At 40.9% G+C, this 19853-nt stretch overlaps 1 protein-coding gene across 1 annotated transcript in view; it reads right to left on the bottom strand.

The window, feature by feature from the left end:
- CHRFAM7A (CHRNA7 (exons 5-10) and FAM7A (exons A-E) fusion) overlaps positions 1–19853 on the bottom strand; it is a 38592-nt gene that overhangs the window by 12022 nt on the left and 6717 nt on the right. Inside the window, exons 3-4 of the mRNA XM_039722982.1 lie at positions 7411–7455; positions 3454–3563 (exon numbers count right to left, since the gene is read on the bottom strand). Of these exons, the coding sequence (XP_039578916.1) occupies positions 3454–3563; positions 7411–7455 (155 nt within the window). The remainder of the gene's footprint in view (positions 1–3453; positions 3564–7410; positions 7456–19853) is intronic.

Raw genomic sequence — 19853 nt, forward strand, 5'->3', positions numbered from 1 at the left:
AAGCTAAAATAAAGCGACTGTTATTTTAGACTTCTTAAATTTGCATTTTATTTTCCCCTTATGTACTTGAGGAACTTAGGTTTTAAAAAATATCTGGGCTGGTTTATGAAATTTGCAGACCAAAAAAAAAGTTAAATCCAAATAATTACTTGCCCATTTGGAGTTGCACTTTTTCCTGTGGTGAGCAGAAATCTCACAAGTATTGAAAATACTTGCAAGTATTTCATCTGAACTTTGAAGAGAAGCAGAGAAGTGTCAGCACTGTGTGTGTTTGATGCTGATTCTAGCACACTGAGGGGCAAAGGCACTCAGTTCTAAAGTCACTCCTTCAGCTCCACAGTTCATGGCTGGATTCTCCCAGTTTGTGTTGCAGCTCCTCTTCCAGCTGGAGCTCTAATTCTTCTCCTTCCACATCCTGGCTGCCTGTTTTTGTGATATTTGTAAGAAAGTGGTGCTGCAAAAATCTCTACTGATTGCATTGCCAGATTTGATAGATGATTTTGGGGAGAGAGGCAGCAAGATCACACACACATTTACCCAGGTGTGCATGCACACAGGTGCATGGATCTCATTTCCTTAGAAAACCAGACCTAAAGTCCTCCAACAAGGCTCTGTATTAGACAAATAATTGCTTTGACTTGAAATTAATAAGGGTTAGATGATGGAATTCAAATAAGTAGTCAAATTTAGGATGTCAAATTATCCGTGCCACACAAATCACTTGTTAAGTGGGAATTAATGACTCCTGGGCTAGATTCTGTTCTCTTCCTCTGGAGTGGAGTGTAGTTAAACACCAGGGAGCTGATTCTAAGACCTTGCTGCTGTTTCTGGTAATTGGCAAAAGCAGAGTTTTCACAAGAACACAAATGATCAAGGAACCTTGATTTCATTGCCACATGACTTTGCCTTTTATAAGCACATTCTTAAAAGAATATCCAGTGGTAGTCAGATTTAAATATGGAATTCTTTTTTTCTGAAAAAGAAGTGTGTGTTTTTCCATGCTGTGCTTCTAATCATTTTTGAAATGCACTGCTTCTATTGAGAATGCACTAAGTAGCTTGAAGAGACTGGACTGAAATGTAATGTAATGATAGAAAATAATTTCTGCTACGTTTCCTCTTCAGGGTATAACCACTTGAAAGCAGATATTGATTACAGGACATTGAGATGACAAAGCTGGACCTAGCAGATAGAATCCCACTGGAACCAAACCTCATGTTTATAAAACTGGAAAAATGAAACTCTTACAATGAGATGTACTTTCCAGAATTTTTGTTATTCCACAAAGTAGAATAACAACACTGAACACTATGTGGCCATTTGGAAAATAATTCCACCAGAAATTTATACTTTTAATAAGTGTAGTTAAAAGAGGAAGACTACAAATTCCAGGACTGACTGTGTTAGTGTAATGTGGACTAAGGCCTAGATTTTCCTTCCTCAGAAAAACTATAAATAAACTGGCCCTGCTCTCCCCACAATAGACTGGATGTAAAATTTAATACAGCTGCCACAGTTTCTCTGTACTAGGCTGTAGCAAGATGTGTAAGAACTCAAGACATAGTGAAACATGCATTCATTATAATGGGAAGTGAATTTATAGTTCATTAATTTCTGTGTAACTGCGGATGCATGTCCCTAGTGAAGCACAGAAATTGAAAGCATCTATCTCAAAATGGCATGTCACTAGAAGGGAACATCATAATATTCCCAATGTAATTTCAAACAGGAATAAGAATTTATTTTAAATAGCTTTGCTCTCTGACTAAACTCTGCATAAGATTTTTGGTTAAATATGTGTTTGTAATAGAGAAACTGTAGAATAATTATTTCATGACTGAGTCATAGTTAACAATCTGAAGATTTGAAAACCTGTATTAACAGAAAAATTGTGGTTTCAGTTTTCCAGGTTATTGTGACCCTTCTCATTGTATAAACCACTCCAGCTACAGTTAGCATGCATATATTAATATGACTAATTCCTAAACTATTACCCTTTCATTTTGGATATACTTAAATACTGAAGCCTAAATCATCAGGCACACTGCAAGTCTCTCTCAGGTATGTGATATATATGAGGAAGAATATTGTCATAACTCATTTTTTTGGAAATCACTACATTGCTGTTGTAGAGTACCAATTTTATGATATACACAGCATGTCATTCATCAGGACAATGGAAATGAAGGTGTCATTTGTCAGTCTCCCAAGAACAGTGTCATTTATGGAATCAAGGTAGCTAGAGATCACTCAGTGTTAGCTGTACCTCTGGGACAGCACAATGCAGGCCCCAGAGAAGTACCCAGTGCCTGGCAAAGGCTGCCACTGGTGCTGTTATTCCATTATTACAATGCAACAGCACCTGTGACTGCAACATTGAACATAAACCAAAGGCAAATGGGAGAAAAACTGCAGCTGACATTGGGAACAGCCATTCTTTGTCTTGTTGCAACAAAAGCAGCTCCTGAAGTGGGAAGGGGGATCAGGTTGATAAGCACAACAGGGTGTGTTCTTAAGAGACATAGGCAGAGAAACAAAGGAAAGAACACCATCAGGAAGACAAAAGGTTCATGTCATCTGCACAGGCAGCAAAACAATGTACCCTCACCAGAGCCAGTGCTCCATGTACAGAGCAGATGTGAACTCTTTCCAGTACGTGGGCAACAGCACACAAGCCTACAACAACTACAGCAAAAGGCAACTTTTTATAGAACAGGCAGCTCTCAGTGGTTTATTTTTTGAACTAAGTAAATTCCACAATGGGAACTACCATGTAACAGTACAGCCAAAGAATCTCTCAATGTCAGCCAAAGGTTCTGCAGTGGATTGATGGCAATCTGTCTGTCCCTGAAATAGGCCCAACTCAGAACAGTTTGATGAGGAGAGCAGCAAATATCTCAGCTATTTTTGTAGCAGGAGGAAAGAATAACACTAAAACTGGACGTGGAAAAATGCAAAGATCCTTCCTGGCAATTACCTCTCCTGTCTATAGTGAAACTCAAACTAATCCCTGACAAGCAGGCAATCATATTTGAATTCACCAGTAACCCTTTAGACCAAAAAATTTCAGAGAAAATTATCATTATCCATATCATTAAACACCATCTCATAAAAGCTACTCAATTAGAATGGTAGTAGAAACAATATTGTTATTCACAAAGTCTTTGCAAATATGTCCTTCTCTTCTGTGAACAGGAGACTGGTAATTTTCCAGTATTCCAAATACCTAGAAAGTTTTGGAAAATTATTTAAAAATCTAGGCATTTTGATGAGATGATTATGTCATTTACCTTGCCTTATCATTGTGTTTGGACAGGGTGCTAGAAAACCTTCAGGTAGCCTCCCTTTCCCAGGAAAGGCTGGAGCAGTTGAGCTTTCAAAGGATATTTTACAAGTCTCTAATGCTATGATCTTCCCTCCATTCCCATCCCACACAAAGAAAAGTGTGTCTACCTGTTATAGAGAAGAATATCGGGCTTCCAAATCAGTCCATCAGGAAAACGGACATTCTTCACCCCCGGGTATTCAGACACATTCCACTGTAGATAATGATCTGTCCAGTACTAAGCCATACACACAAAAAGTAAGTTAGGTCATCTCCTCCACTGGTTTACTGTAGTTCTCTAGGGACTGGATGGGCTGAAACAATAGGTGTTGTCTTGTTTAGCTTCAGGGACTGAAATGTTTGGAAAGAGTGAATTAGGCCACCTAGAGCACAATGGAACTCATAACCCCCTCATTTTCAATTCACACTGCAGTGCACATAACAGCCTAGAAGAGATTTGGGGTGCTTGTGGTTTGTTGTTCACGCTGTCTCAGGTGCCAGTTTGGGATTGAACTGCTTTTATAATTCATGCAGTAACTTCCATTATCTTTATCTTCATAGACAACTTTGTTTGCTGTGGTTGGAAATTCTCAGGTTGTAGCACCTTGCTAATAGGCATGGGGCAGAGCAGCCAGCATTCACTGCTGACAAAGGATGACTGTGATGGCACAAGGGTAATGCCAGCAGAAGGTCTTGGCAAATCCTGGGGCCTGGCTTTGGGCAAACTCTGAGGCAGCTGCTCCATAGCACTGTTCAGTCCCACAGGTTTCCTGCCTGCCTGGCACTTCCTGCACTGGAGGCAGCTGCCCTGGGGCTGCCTGTGCTCCTTTCAGCCCAGGCCTGGCTGCTGGCACAGGCAGGCTGGCACAGGCAGGCTGGCACAGTTGCACCAGCAGGGCTTTGATCTGAGCTCAGCACTGCTAAATCCCACACTCTGTCATTGAAACATATGGTGCAGCACAGCCATAAACAAGAGCAGAGCCCCAGCCTGCAGCCAGCCGAGCCCTGTGGCAGCCCCAGCAAGCTGCTTGCCTCCTGCACCCCAGGGAAACAGTAGCATCAGATGCATTTTCCTGAAATTGAGGTTGTACATCACCCCTTACTATGCAAATGACTTGTCGTGATACTAGGGTGGTTTCTGTTGAGCACCAAGGGTATAAGGAATAAAAAAGTTCAATTCATTTTACAAAATTTACCAAATTTTCTCTGTCTGTGCTTCAGCATGCACTTCTCTGTATCTCCATTATTATGTTGTTTACATTAACTTCACTTGGCTGTAGGCGTCATGTAACTTACAGTGAGGACTTGTCCAGATTTACCAAGCTGTTGCAATGCCTAATGTTAATTTCTTACATGTAAACTTATAAATGGGTGAGTAAATGTACAACACTTATGCCTTCAGTGCAGTGGTCCTTGTCAAAATGTTTGATAGACATTAAGGTCAGGAAAAATTGCCAGTGAATATTGTGGAGGTAAATACTATTGGTCATTCTCATGGGGTATTCACATCAAACTGGTCTATGGAATTCCTTGTATTACTGTCACAGGCAAGTTTTGATTTCATACACCAAGTTCCCAGTTAGCCTCATGCTGCAGGTATTTAAATACATTCTTGTACCTTTACAACAGCAGAAATTACCATTTTGATGCATTCAACACAACTAATAGCATTCATCATGCAGCTTTTATGAAGTGTTCACTATATTTATTCTTGGCCTGTGCTTCTATATTTATCTCATTCATTTTTTACAATGACATTGTAGCAAAACCGGATGAAAGATCTGAGTCGTGCACTGTTTTTTCCTTTAGTTTTACAGATAATTTTTTTATGGAAATCTTCAATTACTAGGCTCTGTTCATAGTTCTTGGTTTGACAGTTCTCTAGTTAAGATACATGTGTTGCTCACAGCCATCTATACACAGCTTCTGTAAGCTGATCAATGCTTCTCATATTTTTTCAGAAGTTTTACATGCTTTTTCCCAGTAAATTGTTTTACATTAAATTTTTGGTTGACAAATGTCGCTGTAATTTTTTACCACTTCATCTTTGTGTAATGTAGAAGTCCTGAGATGCCAGGATACACCTGTTTTTCCCAAAGGCCAGCAATGCAAGCAAATAAGCTGTGTGGGTTTAAGGCACTGAAAGCCGTGGCTCTCGTGGCTTTGGGTGACATCCTCAGGAGCTGCCAGAGCAGGTCACTCACACTCATGGTGGCAGGGCCAGGACTGGCAGGCTGCACTCACTGCCAGCTGAAGGCACCCTGGATATCAACATATCCAATCATTTCCTATCCCAGCTTACGTTAGGAGTTACCATGGCCACGACACCATAGTGCAGGGTGATGCTGAGTGACGTAAAGACAGTCCAAGGGCAACAGAAAACTTAATAGTCAAGGCTGCTTTAGAGATAATGTGAAACAGATTTTATGGTTGCTCTGTCAGCCCTGTGTACAAAATGCTCACCCATCCAGCAGGGCATGGTCTGCTTCATTTTGCTTTAACTTTAGAGCTACTGTTAAAGGAGCTGAAGCACCTTTTATTTGGATTAAAATAGCAAAGAGCTCAGGGTGCTTTGGTTATTACCAACCTGTGTGATTAAGCAAGGCTCCTGCTATACCTTAAATCAAGTTTTAGACTTTTGATGCTCAACAGTATTGCCATGGATATAGTAGTTGGATAAAATAGTCTGCATGTATAAATACTAGATTTATATTCCTCTTTCTCTCAAGTTATTTTTTGTATATAAGTATTTTGGGGATAGTTACATAAAATACATTTAAGATACATTGCTGATTGTACACACATATATATCACAGAATGCAATGGAGAGGGATTTCAGGGAAAAACTTATTACAGATCATTTAGAATAATAGAATGGCATGTGTTTGCCTTAAGCTTTGCTTTGAATCTGTCTAGAACACCAATAATAGACAGTTAATATACAAACACTTTTATTTTTATGTGTACACAAGCCATGAGGGGTGGCTACATTTTTTGGTAGTAACCAAGTGATCTGTTCATTGCAGTCTTAAGGTGCTTCATATCCAGTATGTGCTAAGGTGAATAAATCAAAAGAAATACAGAATGTATAATATAATCAAAAAGTCCTGAGGGGGAAAAAACAAACTCAAAAAGGATAAGGATGCTGTGAGATAAAAGAGAAGGAAAATAAATTAGAGTCTCTTGAGTATGAATTGTTGTCTCTTTTACTGGTAGGAAATCATAGGAACTATGGTCTTTTCAGCTAAAAGCCAAAAGCATATTATATTTGACAGTTTTAATCTTGCTGTACAACAGGCCTGTAAAAAAACGTGAATTTAGTGCTTCTTCCATGTCAGATTTTCTTTGTGAATATATGGAATAGCCATGCCATTCTTACAGGTCATCAGAATAGTCTTTGCTTTGTTTCCCAAGGCCTACGCCAGGGCAAGTGACCCAGGGCAAGTGAGGGGTTACAATAAAAGAAAAAATAATGTCTTTAAATGGAATGAGCTGGTAAAACAAACTGAAAGGTGTTAAGTTTCTGCAAAAGCCATGTGATTGTCTGGAATAATAGAAATCTTCTCTGACTTCCTTTACCTAACCCAGACAGTTTGGTTTCTGTAGTACTGATGGGAATTCAACTAATGGCAAATTCTCATCCATGCTGCTATAGATGCAGAAAACTCCACATCACCCTCTGTGCAGAGCTTAAGACAAACTTATGGTAGAAATGTTTGTGGATGCATTAGGACTCCACAGGAGTCAGCATGCTAAGCACCTTGTTAATTCTGATTCATAATGTAACCTTTCAGAGAAAACAATTCCAAAATACTCTCACAAAGTTCTTGAATTGTCTAGTATCTCTTCCATTTATTAAAAGGTGAATAAAAATTGACTCCTGCCCAGCAATGCTGGCCATGAGTTAATAAGGACAAAGTTCTCTGCTGTGGTGTCTAGTGGTAGCAAAGAAAATCTGACATGGAATTAGGAGTCAACTCATATTTTCTCTACAGACCTGAAAGTTTTCTAAAATTCAAACCCCTCACCAGATTAAACTCTAAGACTGAAGGGGGAAAACAAACATACTTTGTTTCAAAACTTACCATTTGTAGCCAAATATTTGTTGTTAATACTTGATTCTTTTCATCCTGGAGGGAAGGAGGACAGGAAGAAAAAAAACAAACCACAGTTTAGTACCATACAGATAAAATAATACCATTAAATACTTTTGAATATTATAAAATAACCAGTTGTGCTACAGTAGTTTTCAAAGCAATGGGAGTCATTGCCACTCACTTATTGGAATGAAAGTTTTCCCAGGAACTTTTTAGTTTCAATTTAATATTACCACAATCAGTCAAACTGTTTCCTGGGGGTATCCTTCTGCCAGACTCTTCCCTGGGACTCCTTCTTTAATAGACAGTCTCCAAAGGCAAGGCAGATTACAGCAGGGGCTGCCTGTACCACCTTTCTTAGGAGCAGCCCTCTCACTAATTAACCTTTCCCACCAGGCATAGGCAGGCAGTAGATAAAACAACGAGCAAAGTGTGGCTAAGCTCAGATGAGGGGTGTTGGGGCCATTCTGAGGAGCTTCTTAACAGGCAAGTGGCACCACTTGTGTCACTGGAACTACACAAAAAGTGCTGCAGCAGCTTTAGCAGACAGCTGTTGTCAGGGCAGAGTATTGTTATTCTTTGAAGGCCTTTCCCCTGCCCTCCTGTGACTGATGTAAGCTCAGGTGACACAGCAGGCATCTTAATGCTGAAGTTGTAGACTTTAATTCTTCACTGCTCAGACACAGGAAAATATCAGTGACCTTCTTCTGTGGAGGTACCATCTCAGCATCCACCTGGGTTGTGTGAAGCTAATGGAATATACTATGTATGCAGTCAGTATTCCACATTTTCCAATCTGAGTACACAACCCCTGTCCCAACACAGTCAAAGCTCCATTTAGAGTCTGAGGAAGTGTCATAGGAAATTCAGTCACCTGTACAGCCTCAACTGCCAGAGTTGTTCACGTGTCTAGACCTCTGAACTTAAATCTGTCACTCTTAAACGTAAATGTCATTCCTAAATGCCAAAAAATGGCCAAAAATGTTCAATCACATTTCATACAATTAAAACCCCCTTTTTAATAACACACTTTACTAAAGGTAAATTTTCCTCTTCTGTTCTTGTTTTGTGAACTACTAACCAAAAAGCACTCCTGAAAGACCTTTCATTGCAACCATTTTAGATCAGCACATTAGTAGGAAGTTACACAGCATGTAAAATTAAATACCCTGCAAGGGACAATGGCATTTTTAAAGTAAGAGAAACCTTTTGAGGAGCAGCATCAGTAAATGTCTGAAAGTGTTACTAGGCTGTGTATAATCACAACTAAATGTACAACATACAAACAGAAATATTTTAAATACAGATGGCAATGTGCATGAATAAATTCTACCATCATGCACACTCCTACCTGGCTTTAAATCAAAAAGCATAAAAACTATAAATAATCACAGACCACAGCTAGTCACTCAGCACTTTTCCTCTCTATTTTCTGCTTCATCACCTCCATGAACCTTTTTCAAAACTATCTCAAGTGGGCAACTCTTTTAAATGGCATAGTGGGGAAACAGGTCTCTAAGCATTTGGTTTCAGAAATCCATTTTTATGCTCCACTGAATCTGCATGGTGAAGGTATTGCTGAAGATGTCAGCCAGGTGAAGCAGTAATTAACTTGCATTAGTAGCTGTTATTCTCTAGCCCCACAAACAATAATTTAGAACCTCTCTCAGCCTGCTTATAGTGTTAGAGCACTACAAAATTAGTTTGTATGGGATCTTTAATTCATGAATGAAGAAACAATCGTTAAGAGATCATTCATATCACCAGAAGTAAAGTCTATTAAGAAGGGTTGCCTGTTCAGGGTGTGTGAAATCTACATGTTTCCATTCATCAGATACAATTTTACATGAGATAGAAATACTGCCAATAATAACTTGTCCTCCAAAGTTCAGTAACATTTTCTGAAAGCTCTGTGTGCTGTCCCAGGTGAATATGACAAGTTCCTATAATGCAGAGTCCTGGCTCAGCCCCTGAGCAAAGCTGAGAGCACCACTGCTGGGTGGTTTTTCTGCACAGATATAACTGGCTACTCAGAGGTGCAGAGCAATTCAGAATCCATTAGGTTGCAGGAAGCCTGTTTCAGGACTATTAGCTGAATGGCGTGGTTAAATCCTGAGTTAAATTCCCAGTGTGATCTCTTTCTACACATGAATGGCCCAGCTTTAAATTAGTGATGTTTCAAAAAGTCCTTTTCAGCAGCCAGAAAGGAGTTGTACTGAAGCAGGAGTGTTGCTGGTGCTTGAGCTGATGCTGTGCCGTGGGGATCTGCTGGGAGGGCCTGAGCCCACAGCACAGGCATGGGAACTATTTTAGGAGTGGCAGGAAGGAACTCTGCCATCAGTGCACATCACAGCCCCAGGCCAGAGAGCTGCCACTGAGCACTCAAAGCAGCAGAGCTGAGGGGGACAGCAGACTTTGAAACCAGCCGTGCTGCTGGCAGCACAATTCAGCTGCTGCCACTGCCAGGCACATGGCACAGCCATTGCTGGTTGGCATGCAGGACACTCTGCAGGCATGTTCTGAAAGGAGTTATTCTGAAGTGTGATCTTTCACTCAAACCTAGCTCAGAGAGCCTGTTCTGAGAGCACTGACTCAAATGTGACTTGTACTGTGAAGACAAGCCCTGAGTGAAGATGGCCCATGCTGTTTTCATGGTATTTCTATCTGTTATTTGAAGCATTTGAGAGCCTTACATGAACTAAGTAATTTCCACTTGGATCACCATATTTAAGGTTCCATCAGTGTTTGAATCATAAATCCTACCATTGCTCCTCAGATATAAAAACTTTACTGTCGGCTGAGGCTTGGTTTATAGCAGTGTTTTAAGTTTTAATACTGTTTGTTGGAGCAAGCAATTTCCAGTATTTTAGTCATTATTGGATTGACTCATCCACCACTAGAGGAAAGGTTCTGATTTTAGAGGGTTTGTCACTCTCTGTGGCCCCAAGTGAAGCTGGTAAAAGTTGGGGCAGGCGACATCCTGGAGGGCTTCTCCTTGCTTAGGAGAGTTTTTTGGGGACAGTTTTAAATGCTTTACAGCAAACTACATTAACACTCTTTTCAACAGAGTTGTGCAGTACCTCCCTGTAAAATGATGGGTGGGCTTGAAATGCTTCAAAGAACTTCACCAGTTTTTGTCACTACATTTTGTGTACACTTACAGAACACTTTGTGTTTGAACACAAAAACAAGAAAGCTCCTGTTACAAACCCTTTTTTGCTATAAAGAAGGAAAGAAAAATGGCTTCACAGTATAATCAGAGATATTCCCAACAGAGAATGAGACCAGGTACTGTATCATGTTGTGGGATTGGTGTGGTTTTTCCTCCATACCAGCTGCTTTTCCTCCATACCATACTGCTTACCAGTACTTGCTATTCAGGCAGTACTGGCCAAGTAGTCCTGCCAGTGGAGAGTTTGGTTTCCTTGGCACACTGAGGGGTGAGTGGAGGCTGCTTTGGTCATCTCTATCCATAACTGCAGTCAAGATCTGAGAGGACAGATGGTAAATTGCTACTGGACTGCTTGTCATGTTATTTTGTGGTAGTGCAGTTAATGAAAGGAAAGTAGCTGACATCAGGAGACTTGAATAGTCCTTGATTCATTTTTGAAGGTAGAGGTAATAACTTCAGCAAGTCTTTGAAGGAAATTGCACTGTCTCCATTCTTCCAGTTCCCACTCCTGGTTTTGTTTGTTTTTTCAATTTATACAATCCATCAGACTGACCACCTTTGAAAACAGTTACCAGAGTCTCAAATTATCCTTCTCTTGCCCTGTGTTCCTCAGAATATATGAGAGAGAAACTTAATAAAGCTTTGTGAAAGGTGTTAGCTTGGGCATTATAAACTCTGTAACAATATCTGTAGACCTTCAAATGGATTTCAGCACATGTAGCATCCACACTAGAAAAGCTATGTGGCAACTGCAAGGGGAAAAAGAACTAAAATAAAACTGCATGCCTGGAGAGTGGCATGCAGTGATGTGCAGCCCCTAGCAAGAAACACATACTTCCCAGGGACTAGCCTAAGGTGATATCCTGACTAAAATCTATGAGCTGTAATTTCTGCACTTCAAATTTAGATTCTTTACTTTTATGTGGTTGAATCTCACCTAAATTACAGAAAAAGTTATGGCTCTTTGAACTGAGCTTCAATTACTTTCAGCCTTAATAAAGACTTTGTAAGAACATTGTAAGACATCACTTGTTACACATAATACTATGTTCCTGATTGGTACCCTCTAGCAAAAGTGAAGCTAATAACTGTAGTCTGAAGTTAACAACACTCTGACAGCCAATGAGAAACATGCAAGACACTCTTGACTGATTTTCACTTTTGTGTGCTTGAATGTCATCCTACTGAAACCAGCAGGTTAGTCAGTTCAATAGCCCTTATTGTCTCAGCACTTGCTCATTAAACATTCTTGGCATCTTCTGATCCACAGTGTCAAATTACCTTGCCTAATGACATTTCCCCCCCAGCATTTAAAATCCAGTTATGTTTAATTTTTGCTTCACACAGCTTAGGGTTTTCTTTCTGTTCCTTTTTAGGGTCATGCACTGAGCTCACTAAACTGTATCAGCTGAAAAAGCCTGAATTTCTACAGGCTTAGTACTGAGAGGATAGGCTGGAGGGTGAGTGAAGCACTCATAAACTGGCCAGGTGGCAAAAGATTGGTGCTATGTCCATACTTCAGGCAGCCATAATGGCAGGATGAATCCCCAAAAGTCATGGAGAGCAGTGAAAGGGCTGCACTTCCATCCCTGCCCATGGTGCTGGTGCACAGCAGCTCCCTGCGTGGCCAACCTGCAGGAGAGGCCAGAGCAGTGTGTGCTCCAGCTCCACCCATCTGCAGCTCTGGGAGCACTGTGCTGACCCCTCAGTCTTCCCACACTACGTCACTGTGGGGACCTACTGCAAATATCCTCTCCATGTGCCAAGGTTAAAGCTGTACTTTTCTATTAAAGGTGGCTCAGGGCTTCTTAGTCATGCAGACAAAATTGAATTTTGCTATCTCGGTGGTGGGATAGAAATCAGTTACTTTAAAAAGCCATCCTGGTGCTTCTGCAGGGGCACTGCTCCTCAGATATAAAAACTGCAGCTGCTGCCCAAGGACTACCCCTGATCACCCATAGGTGTGGGCTGGAGCTGCAGCCAGTGTTGGTCTTGAGGAATGTATCAGGGGGAATTAAGAAGTTTGGGGAGGTTTGTATAGGAATAAAAAGCCAAACAAAGAGTTGTCAATGTGAAAAAGGTTGTTCAAGCAAAGTAAAGATGAAGAAAAAGTCAGTGTACATGTTTGTGACATAAAAGATTGGAATTCCTGATGCCTCTTTCCCACCTGACTTCCTTTTCACCATGAAAGGAACAGGCCAGAGCAATTACCCTTCACTTCTCCAGTGGTCAGCAATAGACCTTTTTATAGAGTAAAATGGTTTTTACTCAGCTTACAGCACATATTTCCAATTATACAGAAAATGCTGTGCAAACAGTTATTACCACTGCATAAATAATATTAGTAATATTCCATGATCCAGCATGTAAGAGTCAACATCAGGAACAGACAAAATAATGTTTCTGATTTCTTAAAAATAGGTGCAAAAGAAAATATTCAGTAAAATGTCAGAAGTGGAAAATACAAATTTCCACAGTTGCACCACGTTTTTGAGACCACTCCAAACTTAAACACACATTTCTATTTTGACTTCTGCCATACCAGTGACATTTTTGTATAAAAGCAGAGCTCTGGCGTTTATGACTAAGCCTTGTAGTGGTACAGCCTCCTGCTGGGACAGCCAGCTCCTTCAAACCTGCAGCAACTGTTGCAAATTTGTTCAGGCAGGGCTGAACGGGGCAGTCAGGATGCTTTGCCAGTTCTGCATGACCTGGCCTGGGGGTGTTAATGGAACACAAGGGCCACTCCCTCTACATCAGCTGCTGATTTGCCCGGTTCTGTTGGTGCAAAGAATCCCCTGGAAGCTGGTCTTTGCTGTTTTGTCCTCAGCCCCTAACGTGATGTTGCTGAAAGCTGAAGGTGTAAGGATATCCCCTTCTTTCCCACATTCCCCTGCAAAGCAAATTTAGCCCGAGGCACCTTCACAGCCAGGATGGTACCTGCCTGACTCTTGCCACCTGCTAACTCAGACTCTGGCTGCTTCAGACCTTTAGGGATAATTGCAGATGTGCTCAGGATTTAGTTAAGTATCTCCTGTAGCATTAAGTGAGTTTTATAGTGAAATCTCCAAAACCCAGCCTGAAAATATCTTCATTACTTGGTGTGCTTCTTGATATTTGATTTAATTTTTTCTAGCTTTTTTTAATCTAAGAATTAAACTATAAAGGCCAACCAAAATGTGAGTAGTTAATTAAAATGAAATTTGAAAACTTCTCTTCCACTGAGCTCTAAGGTTTATTAGATTTGTGATGGATGGCATGCAAATGGCTCTTCATGCAGTCTGCATGCTGGAGGTCTTTGAAATAAAGAATAGCTCAGGAGAATTGCTCCTGACTGGGAAAAGTGGAGTTTTGTTGGTAGAAATAACACAGACTGGCAGAGATTGCTGCCATTATCCATTTTGATTTTTTAGGAAAGGTGACTTTAGACTGTAAATTTAATGAGAAATAAGGCAATAAATGGCTATTCTGGGCTGAGAGACTTAATTGTTATATATATGGGAAACAGGTAGAGCTTCCCTCTATGAACACCTCCTCCTCCCATTAATTTGTGATACAGTGAATAAAGTTATTGAAGTCCCCTACTCTTTAGCATTTTCCTGGTTTGGGCTAGTTTCACTTATTCAATTGTTCTTATTTCAACCCATTTGTTTTACCTTTTCTTTCTGATTCTCCTCCCCACCAGGGGAGGGGCCTGAGTGAGCACGTGCATCAGTGTTGTAGTTTCTGGTTGGGGTTAAACCATGCCAGGCACATTCTGCACTCAGCCTGCTGTCCTAAGCATGTTCTGTAACCCTGAAGGGCAGAGTGGCAGCACCAGATGCAGTGACACTTCCTCTGGTTCCTGTCCTCTGAGTCGTGTGGCAGATCTGAGCAAGGACCAAGGCTAGAATGTACAGCAGGAAAAGGGAATGCAGTGAGACTGTGAAAAAGCTGAAAGCAGAGTGTTAGGGCTAATAACTGCTCTGTGTGTAGGCTCAATTTTATAAACAAATTTAAAATATTTGTAGGAGAGGGCCATTGTTAATCCAGTGAAGTTTCCTGCATGGGACAGGTGGGATTAAGGTCTGATTCTGCACTCTCATTCTATTTATTTTTTTGTTTTGGAACTGTGTCCTGCATTCAGTAATTCATCTGCCTGGCCATATTTACTAGAACTATTTCTTCTGTAAACCAAGGAGTAGGCCCCACTTACTAGAAATATTGCTGGATAAATCAAACATTCCAGCTCAAGTTACCTCTCCTTAGCTGAACACTCTGTTGGTGTTGTTGCTTCAATTTTGTGCAGCTTCTCACCTTCAAAATATGTCCTATCTTCATAAACGTTTCCTTAATTAGCCTGTAATGTTTAAATTTCAATATATGGAAGCTTTATTTCAAAGCAATGCCTGCTTACACCATTTTCCTTTGAAATGCACTCATCCAGGCTGGCCTATGTGTATATATATGTAATGCCATTTTTAAAATTACTTTATAGAATATGCTGCTTAGTGTTTATTGAGCATTTTCCTGTCTTGATGGTTTGTAAACATGTCCCATCCAGAACACGTGAAATTGTTCAGACTATTTATTCTCTTGTGGGGCTTTTGTTAATTAAATTATTAAAAATGTGAATATATGAGTAGAAAATCAACAAATGGATTTTTTCAAAAATTACTTTGTAAATCTTCCCTCTAACCTACAAGCACATTATTTTCAGCAAATTAAACAAAAGGAAAAATGTGTTTCCAGGGCAGAGCAGTGTGAGCTCAGTGTGAATGGAAATTGGCCCCTGGTGCTGGGGTCCTGGGACAGGGGGTGCAGAGGCTGTGCTTGAGCCCAGTGAGTGCCAGGCTCTGTGGGATGGAAACTGCAGAAACTGTGGGATGCAAACTCTGCAAGTCGCTCAGCCACTCCTGGGGAAAAGCATCCAGCAGCTGGGAGGGAGGGAATGGGAGAGGAGGAAAGGAAAGCTCCAGGTGTGAGTGGTGGACAGGGGCCCTGGTTTACAGTTCTGATCTGTATTTAACACTTGAGCCAGTACATATTTAATACAGGATTTACTGTGAGTTTACACATAGTTGCAGTTCAGGCATTAGTAACTGTAGAGTTTGACCTATGTGGAAGTCTGAAAAAATTAGGGATTTTCAGATATGTTCTGTATGGGTATTGAAGCCTGCAGTTCCTCTGTCCTGTGCACAGTTCAGGTGTACATGGAGTGAAACAAAACAGAGAGGAAGTGAACCTGAATACAACAGACAAGTATGCTTCTGCTTACAGCTGAATTTCTGAGAAAGTTGAAAAGTTTCTGAAGTTAAAATGCTAACATATTGCTACAGCATTCTGTGCTGCTGGGATAGGAGTAGATGTTCATTTTTGGCTTTTTGAATATCTCTTTTTTTTTCTTAAAAATTAGAAAAATACAGTTTGAATTTTATCTGGGTTAAGGTTGAGTTTGGACTATGAGATAAGGAGTCTGATTACTTTGCTTAAACTAATTCAGGTGAACTCTGAGGGGGGTTGTTTGTTTTGCCTTTTTTATTTTTTAACTTGTGCTGTTTGTGTCTGGAAAAGACCAGCATTTTCTCCACACCAACTTATCTTACATGTGCAAAAAGCATTTGCTTTCTTTCCAATTTCTTTCTATTGCTTCAAAAGAAAGGCAGTTTGCTCAGACCACACACAGATCTCCCCAGATAGATGCAAATCCATCACAGCAAAAAGCTGCTGCAGAAAGAGCATAAAAGACTGACCTTAACTCAGAGCAGAGCATGTGTGTGAGGAGCCTTCTTAGGATGTAGGAAGGTCTCTGTGTTCCAGGTGTGCTCTGCTAGGTCTGAGATCTGTGCTGCCACTGGCTGCACCAGGGCTTTGTCCTGGCAGAGGGCTGGAGAAGTGGCTATCACAGAGCTCCAGGAAAAAGAAGTTGAGATCATAAATATGTGTGAGAGGCTCATGATGTACCATTTTTGTTACCATGGGGATGTAATTGTAACAGCAGTCTGTCTCTTTTTTTTTTTTCAGTACATCATTGTTAGCAAGAGATTGCATTTAGATATGAAAACATTCATCTTTGCAAAGACAAGCAGGGATAAGGCATATGCAATGAGCAGAGTACAGCATGACTAATCACATACATCAGCACATCTTGCATGAAAAAAATATATTTTGAAGAGCAAGTTACATTTTTCAAGTTACCTTATGAATTTCTGTGATTAATTGTAGGTGTTTCACTCAGTTCAATTTTTGAATATAGCACAGAGCTTAAAGTGCAGTTAATGTCTCACAAACATGCAAAGTAATAACTGTCTTCTGTTGCTTTATTTACAAATAATTCTTGATTCTAGTGTATTTTGTAGCAGACTCCTGTTGAGAGGACTGAACCCTGAATTAGTGTTAAATACTGGCTCTGGGTGCTGATTACCATTGCCAGTCTAACACAGAAAGGCATCCCAGCTCTGAACACATGCTGGAATCTGGGAACTACCAACAGCACCACAAGATAAGATCAAACAATAGAGCCCCCATAGCCCCACTCATTACATGGTGTTTAAACCAGAGGGAATCAAAGCCTTTAAACTTGATTTATCTTCCTAGAGGTTAGCTGCAAAACGCTGAAATAAAAGGTCAGGTTGTCACACTTCAATGTACCAGCAGACTGAGGTGGAAGGAGGTGTGTTATTTCTTCAAGGAGAGAAGAGAAAGTTATGGGAGAACAGGGAGATGAACCCAAAGCTGTCTCTTCCTCTCCCTGATCAGAGCACACAGCCCCAGCACCACTGCTACTGGTGTTCATCTATCCTGTTTTTGTGATTAACAGCATCAAAAATTTCCACACCTGACCAGAGCATATTTTCTATGATTTAGCATCAGCTGAAGCCTTTGAGGAACACCAGAGCCACAGAGGCAGAGGCATCTTATACAACCACAAGGAATAGTTCTGTGTATTACAAATGGACATAGGTAAAGGCAGCTTCAGAGGGTCAGATAGCAAAATGCTATTACTCATCCCAGACAGTCTGTCTAACTGTACTACATCCTACCTCCGTGTTCCCAAGTACAGGAAAATTAAGCAAGGAGGAGTTGCTCCAAAATTTCTGTGATATGTAACATTACCCATTATCTTGGATGTCTTGGGCTCTCTGGTCAATCCAGGATACAGCACAGACATCACCACGGCAATTAAAAAACTTCCTGGGGAAGGGCAGAGTACAAAATGCATTGCTTATCCTGCTGAATGTCTCTGCAACTCTTGACACAGAAGTATTGCTAAGACACTTCAATAACTCGAGAAGATGAGTCATATTACAGAGGTTCTCATTACTCCTTACCCATCCTCTGATGGACACATTTGAGTGTTCTCTTAAGGGTCTTCCCTTCCTGCTTTCCATGAAAATCCATACTGCCCCCACTTGTCTGATATGCCTGTAGAGAGTCACTTACAAAGGCACTGAGAATCTGTGAGCTTAGCTGGGAGGAATACTTTGATGGAAATCAGCCGTATCTCTGTTTCTTCACAAATGCAACAAGCGTCATGACTGAAATGTCAGAACACCTACATGGTCCTTCAGGCTGCTTTTTCCCCAGCACAAAAGAGCAAATTCTCCTCTGTGAAAAGATTATTTCTGTCTGTGGGGACAGAGATGGAGTGAGCACTCCAAAATCCATAAAAATGCTCATCTGAATTTCTTAAGCTCTGTCAGTGCTCATTGCTTTTTCTGTCCTCATTGTTGCATTTAATAGTTTTGGAGCTGGTGAGTAAGAGGCCTCATTCCTGCCTCCCTGCCTTCCTCTCAAACCCCAAACCAGCACACCTGTGAGGTTACTGAGAGTAATTAAGGGGATGCCAAGCACAGAAATGTGCAAACACTTCTGACTGAACGCAGAAAACAAGCCAATAAAAGTGCAAAGTAGCAGTGCTGTATGATTAAACGTGTGTGGGTCCCCCAAGTCTGCACAGGGTTATCAATCATCTTCCCTTCAGGGGAGTTTTTTATGAGGAGCACACAGGGAATGAGGAGACAGGATTATAAAGCATGCAAATGTGGCCTCACATCACTACCAGAAGATTTGGGAGAGATGAACTGGATGAATATCATATTCTTATCTTGCTGCCAATGAGCAGCACATGGCTTCATGCCATGCTCTTAGTGCTTCACAGTTAGCTGTTGTTGAAGCCAGGGTTACCAGCCTTTCCTTTTTACCAATCAAATTCTAGTTGCAGTAAAAGGCATGAAAATGCAAGCACAAGTGAAGGTTAAATCTGAATAGACATTTACTTCAGGTTGCTTCTGGTTATTCTTGGAGAATAAATCTTTTAATTTAGAATAAATTAAAAATAAATTGGCTAACACAGTAAAGTAAATTATTTAAGTAATTAAAATTCTAAGTGAATTTTAAAAGATTTGTTTTTTTACACAAGTGCTTGTACAAATAGGCTCCCTGCTGCCTACCCATTGTGAGATCTTTCTTTCTTCCTTCCTTCCTTTCTTCCCTTTCTTTCTTTTCCATTTTTGTAACTCACATATATTTAGATTGGGAACAGTTGGATTGTTTAGTAGTCTATTTAGGCTACTGAATATGGTGAAGAGTTCAGGACAAACTGAAGAATTCACATCTGTATCATCTAAATTTGAAGTAATTAACATTTGAATGTATTTATGTTAATATGCTGCTCAGAGATACAGAATTGTTTGCTTCCAATCCGCTGACAATACTTTGTTCAACTGCTGTCAGCAATATTAGATTTGTAAATGACTGGAAACTTTTGATAGCATGTGCTTTGCTGAGAGAAAAGCAGGCACTGTATCCACAGGGCACTGAGAATGCAGCCCTGAGCAGAGACAGGACAGGAACAGAAATACCACTTTGCTTTAGCAGCATTTCCTGCCTTGCCTTGCCATCATCCCCAAAATTGCTGCAGCACATTCCTGCCAACTTACAGACCCACACAGATCACACTCCAGCAGTGGGGCTGGGGCCCTGATGGTTACTTGGGAGTTGCTTTTCCCCACATAATTCACCCAGCCCACAGCATCCTCCCACAGCACTTCCAGAAGCCTTCCCAGAAAAGCAATGTGTTCAGCAGGGGCAGCCACCTGCACTGGAACTCCCTTCTCATGCATGTTGACACTGCAGTCAGAGGCAAACCAAAGCCAGGAGGAGCCAAGGCAGCTCCCATCTTTCCGTGCACAGCAGAAGAGGCTTTCCCAAGGAGCAGCAGGTTTGTGGAGCAGGTAACTGCTCTGTGGGAGCAGACACCAAACCAGGGCTGCTCCTG

Source organism: Passer montanus, unplaced genomic scaffold (genome assembly GCF_014805655.1).
Source record: "Passer montanus isolate IOZ18808 unplaced genomic scaffold, ASM1480565v1 scaffold5, whole genome shotgun sequence".
In the NCBI taxonomy this organism is placed as follows: Eukaryota; Metazoa; Chordata; class Aves; order Passeriformes; family Passeridae; genus Passer; species Passer montanus.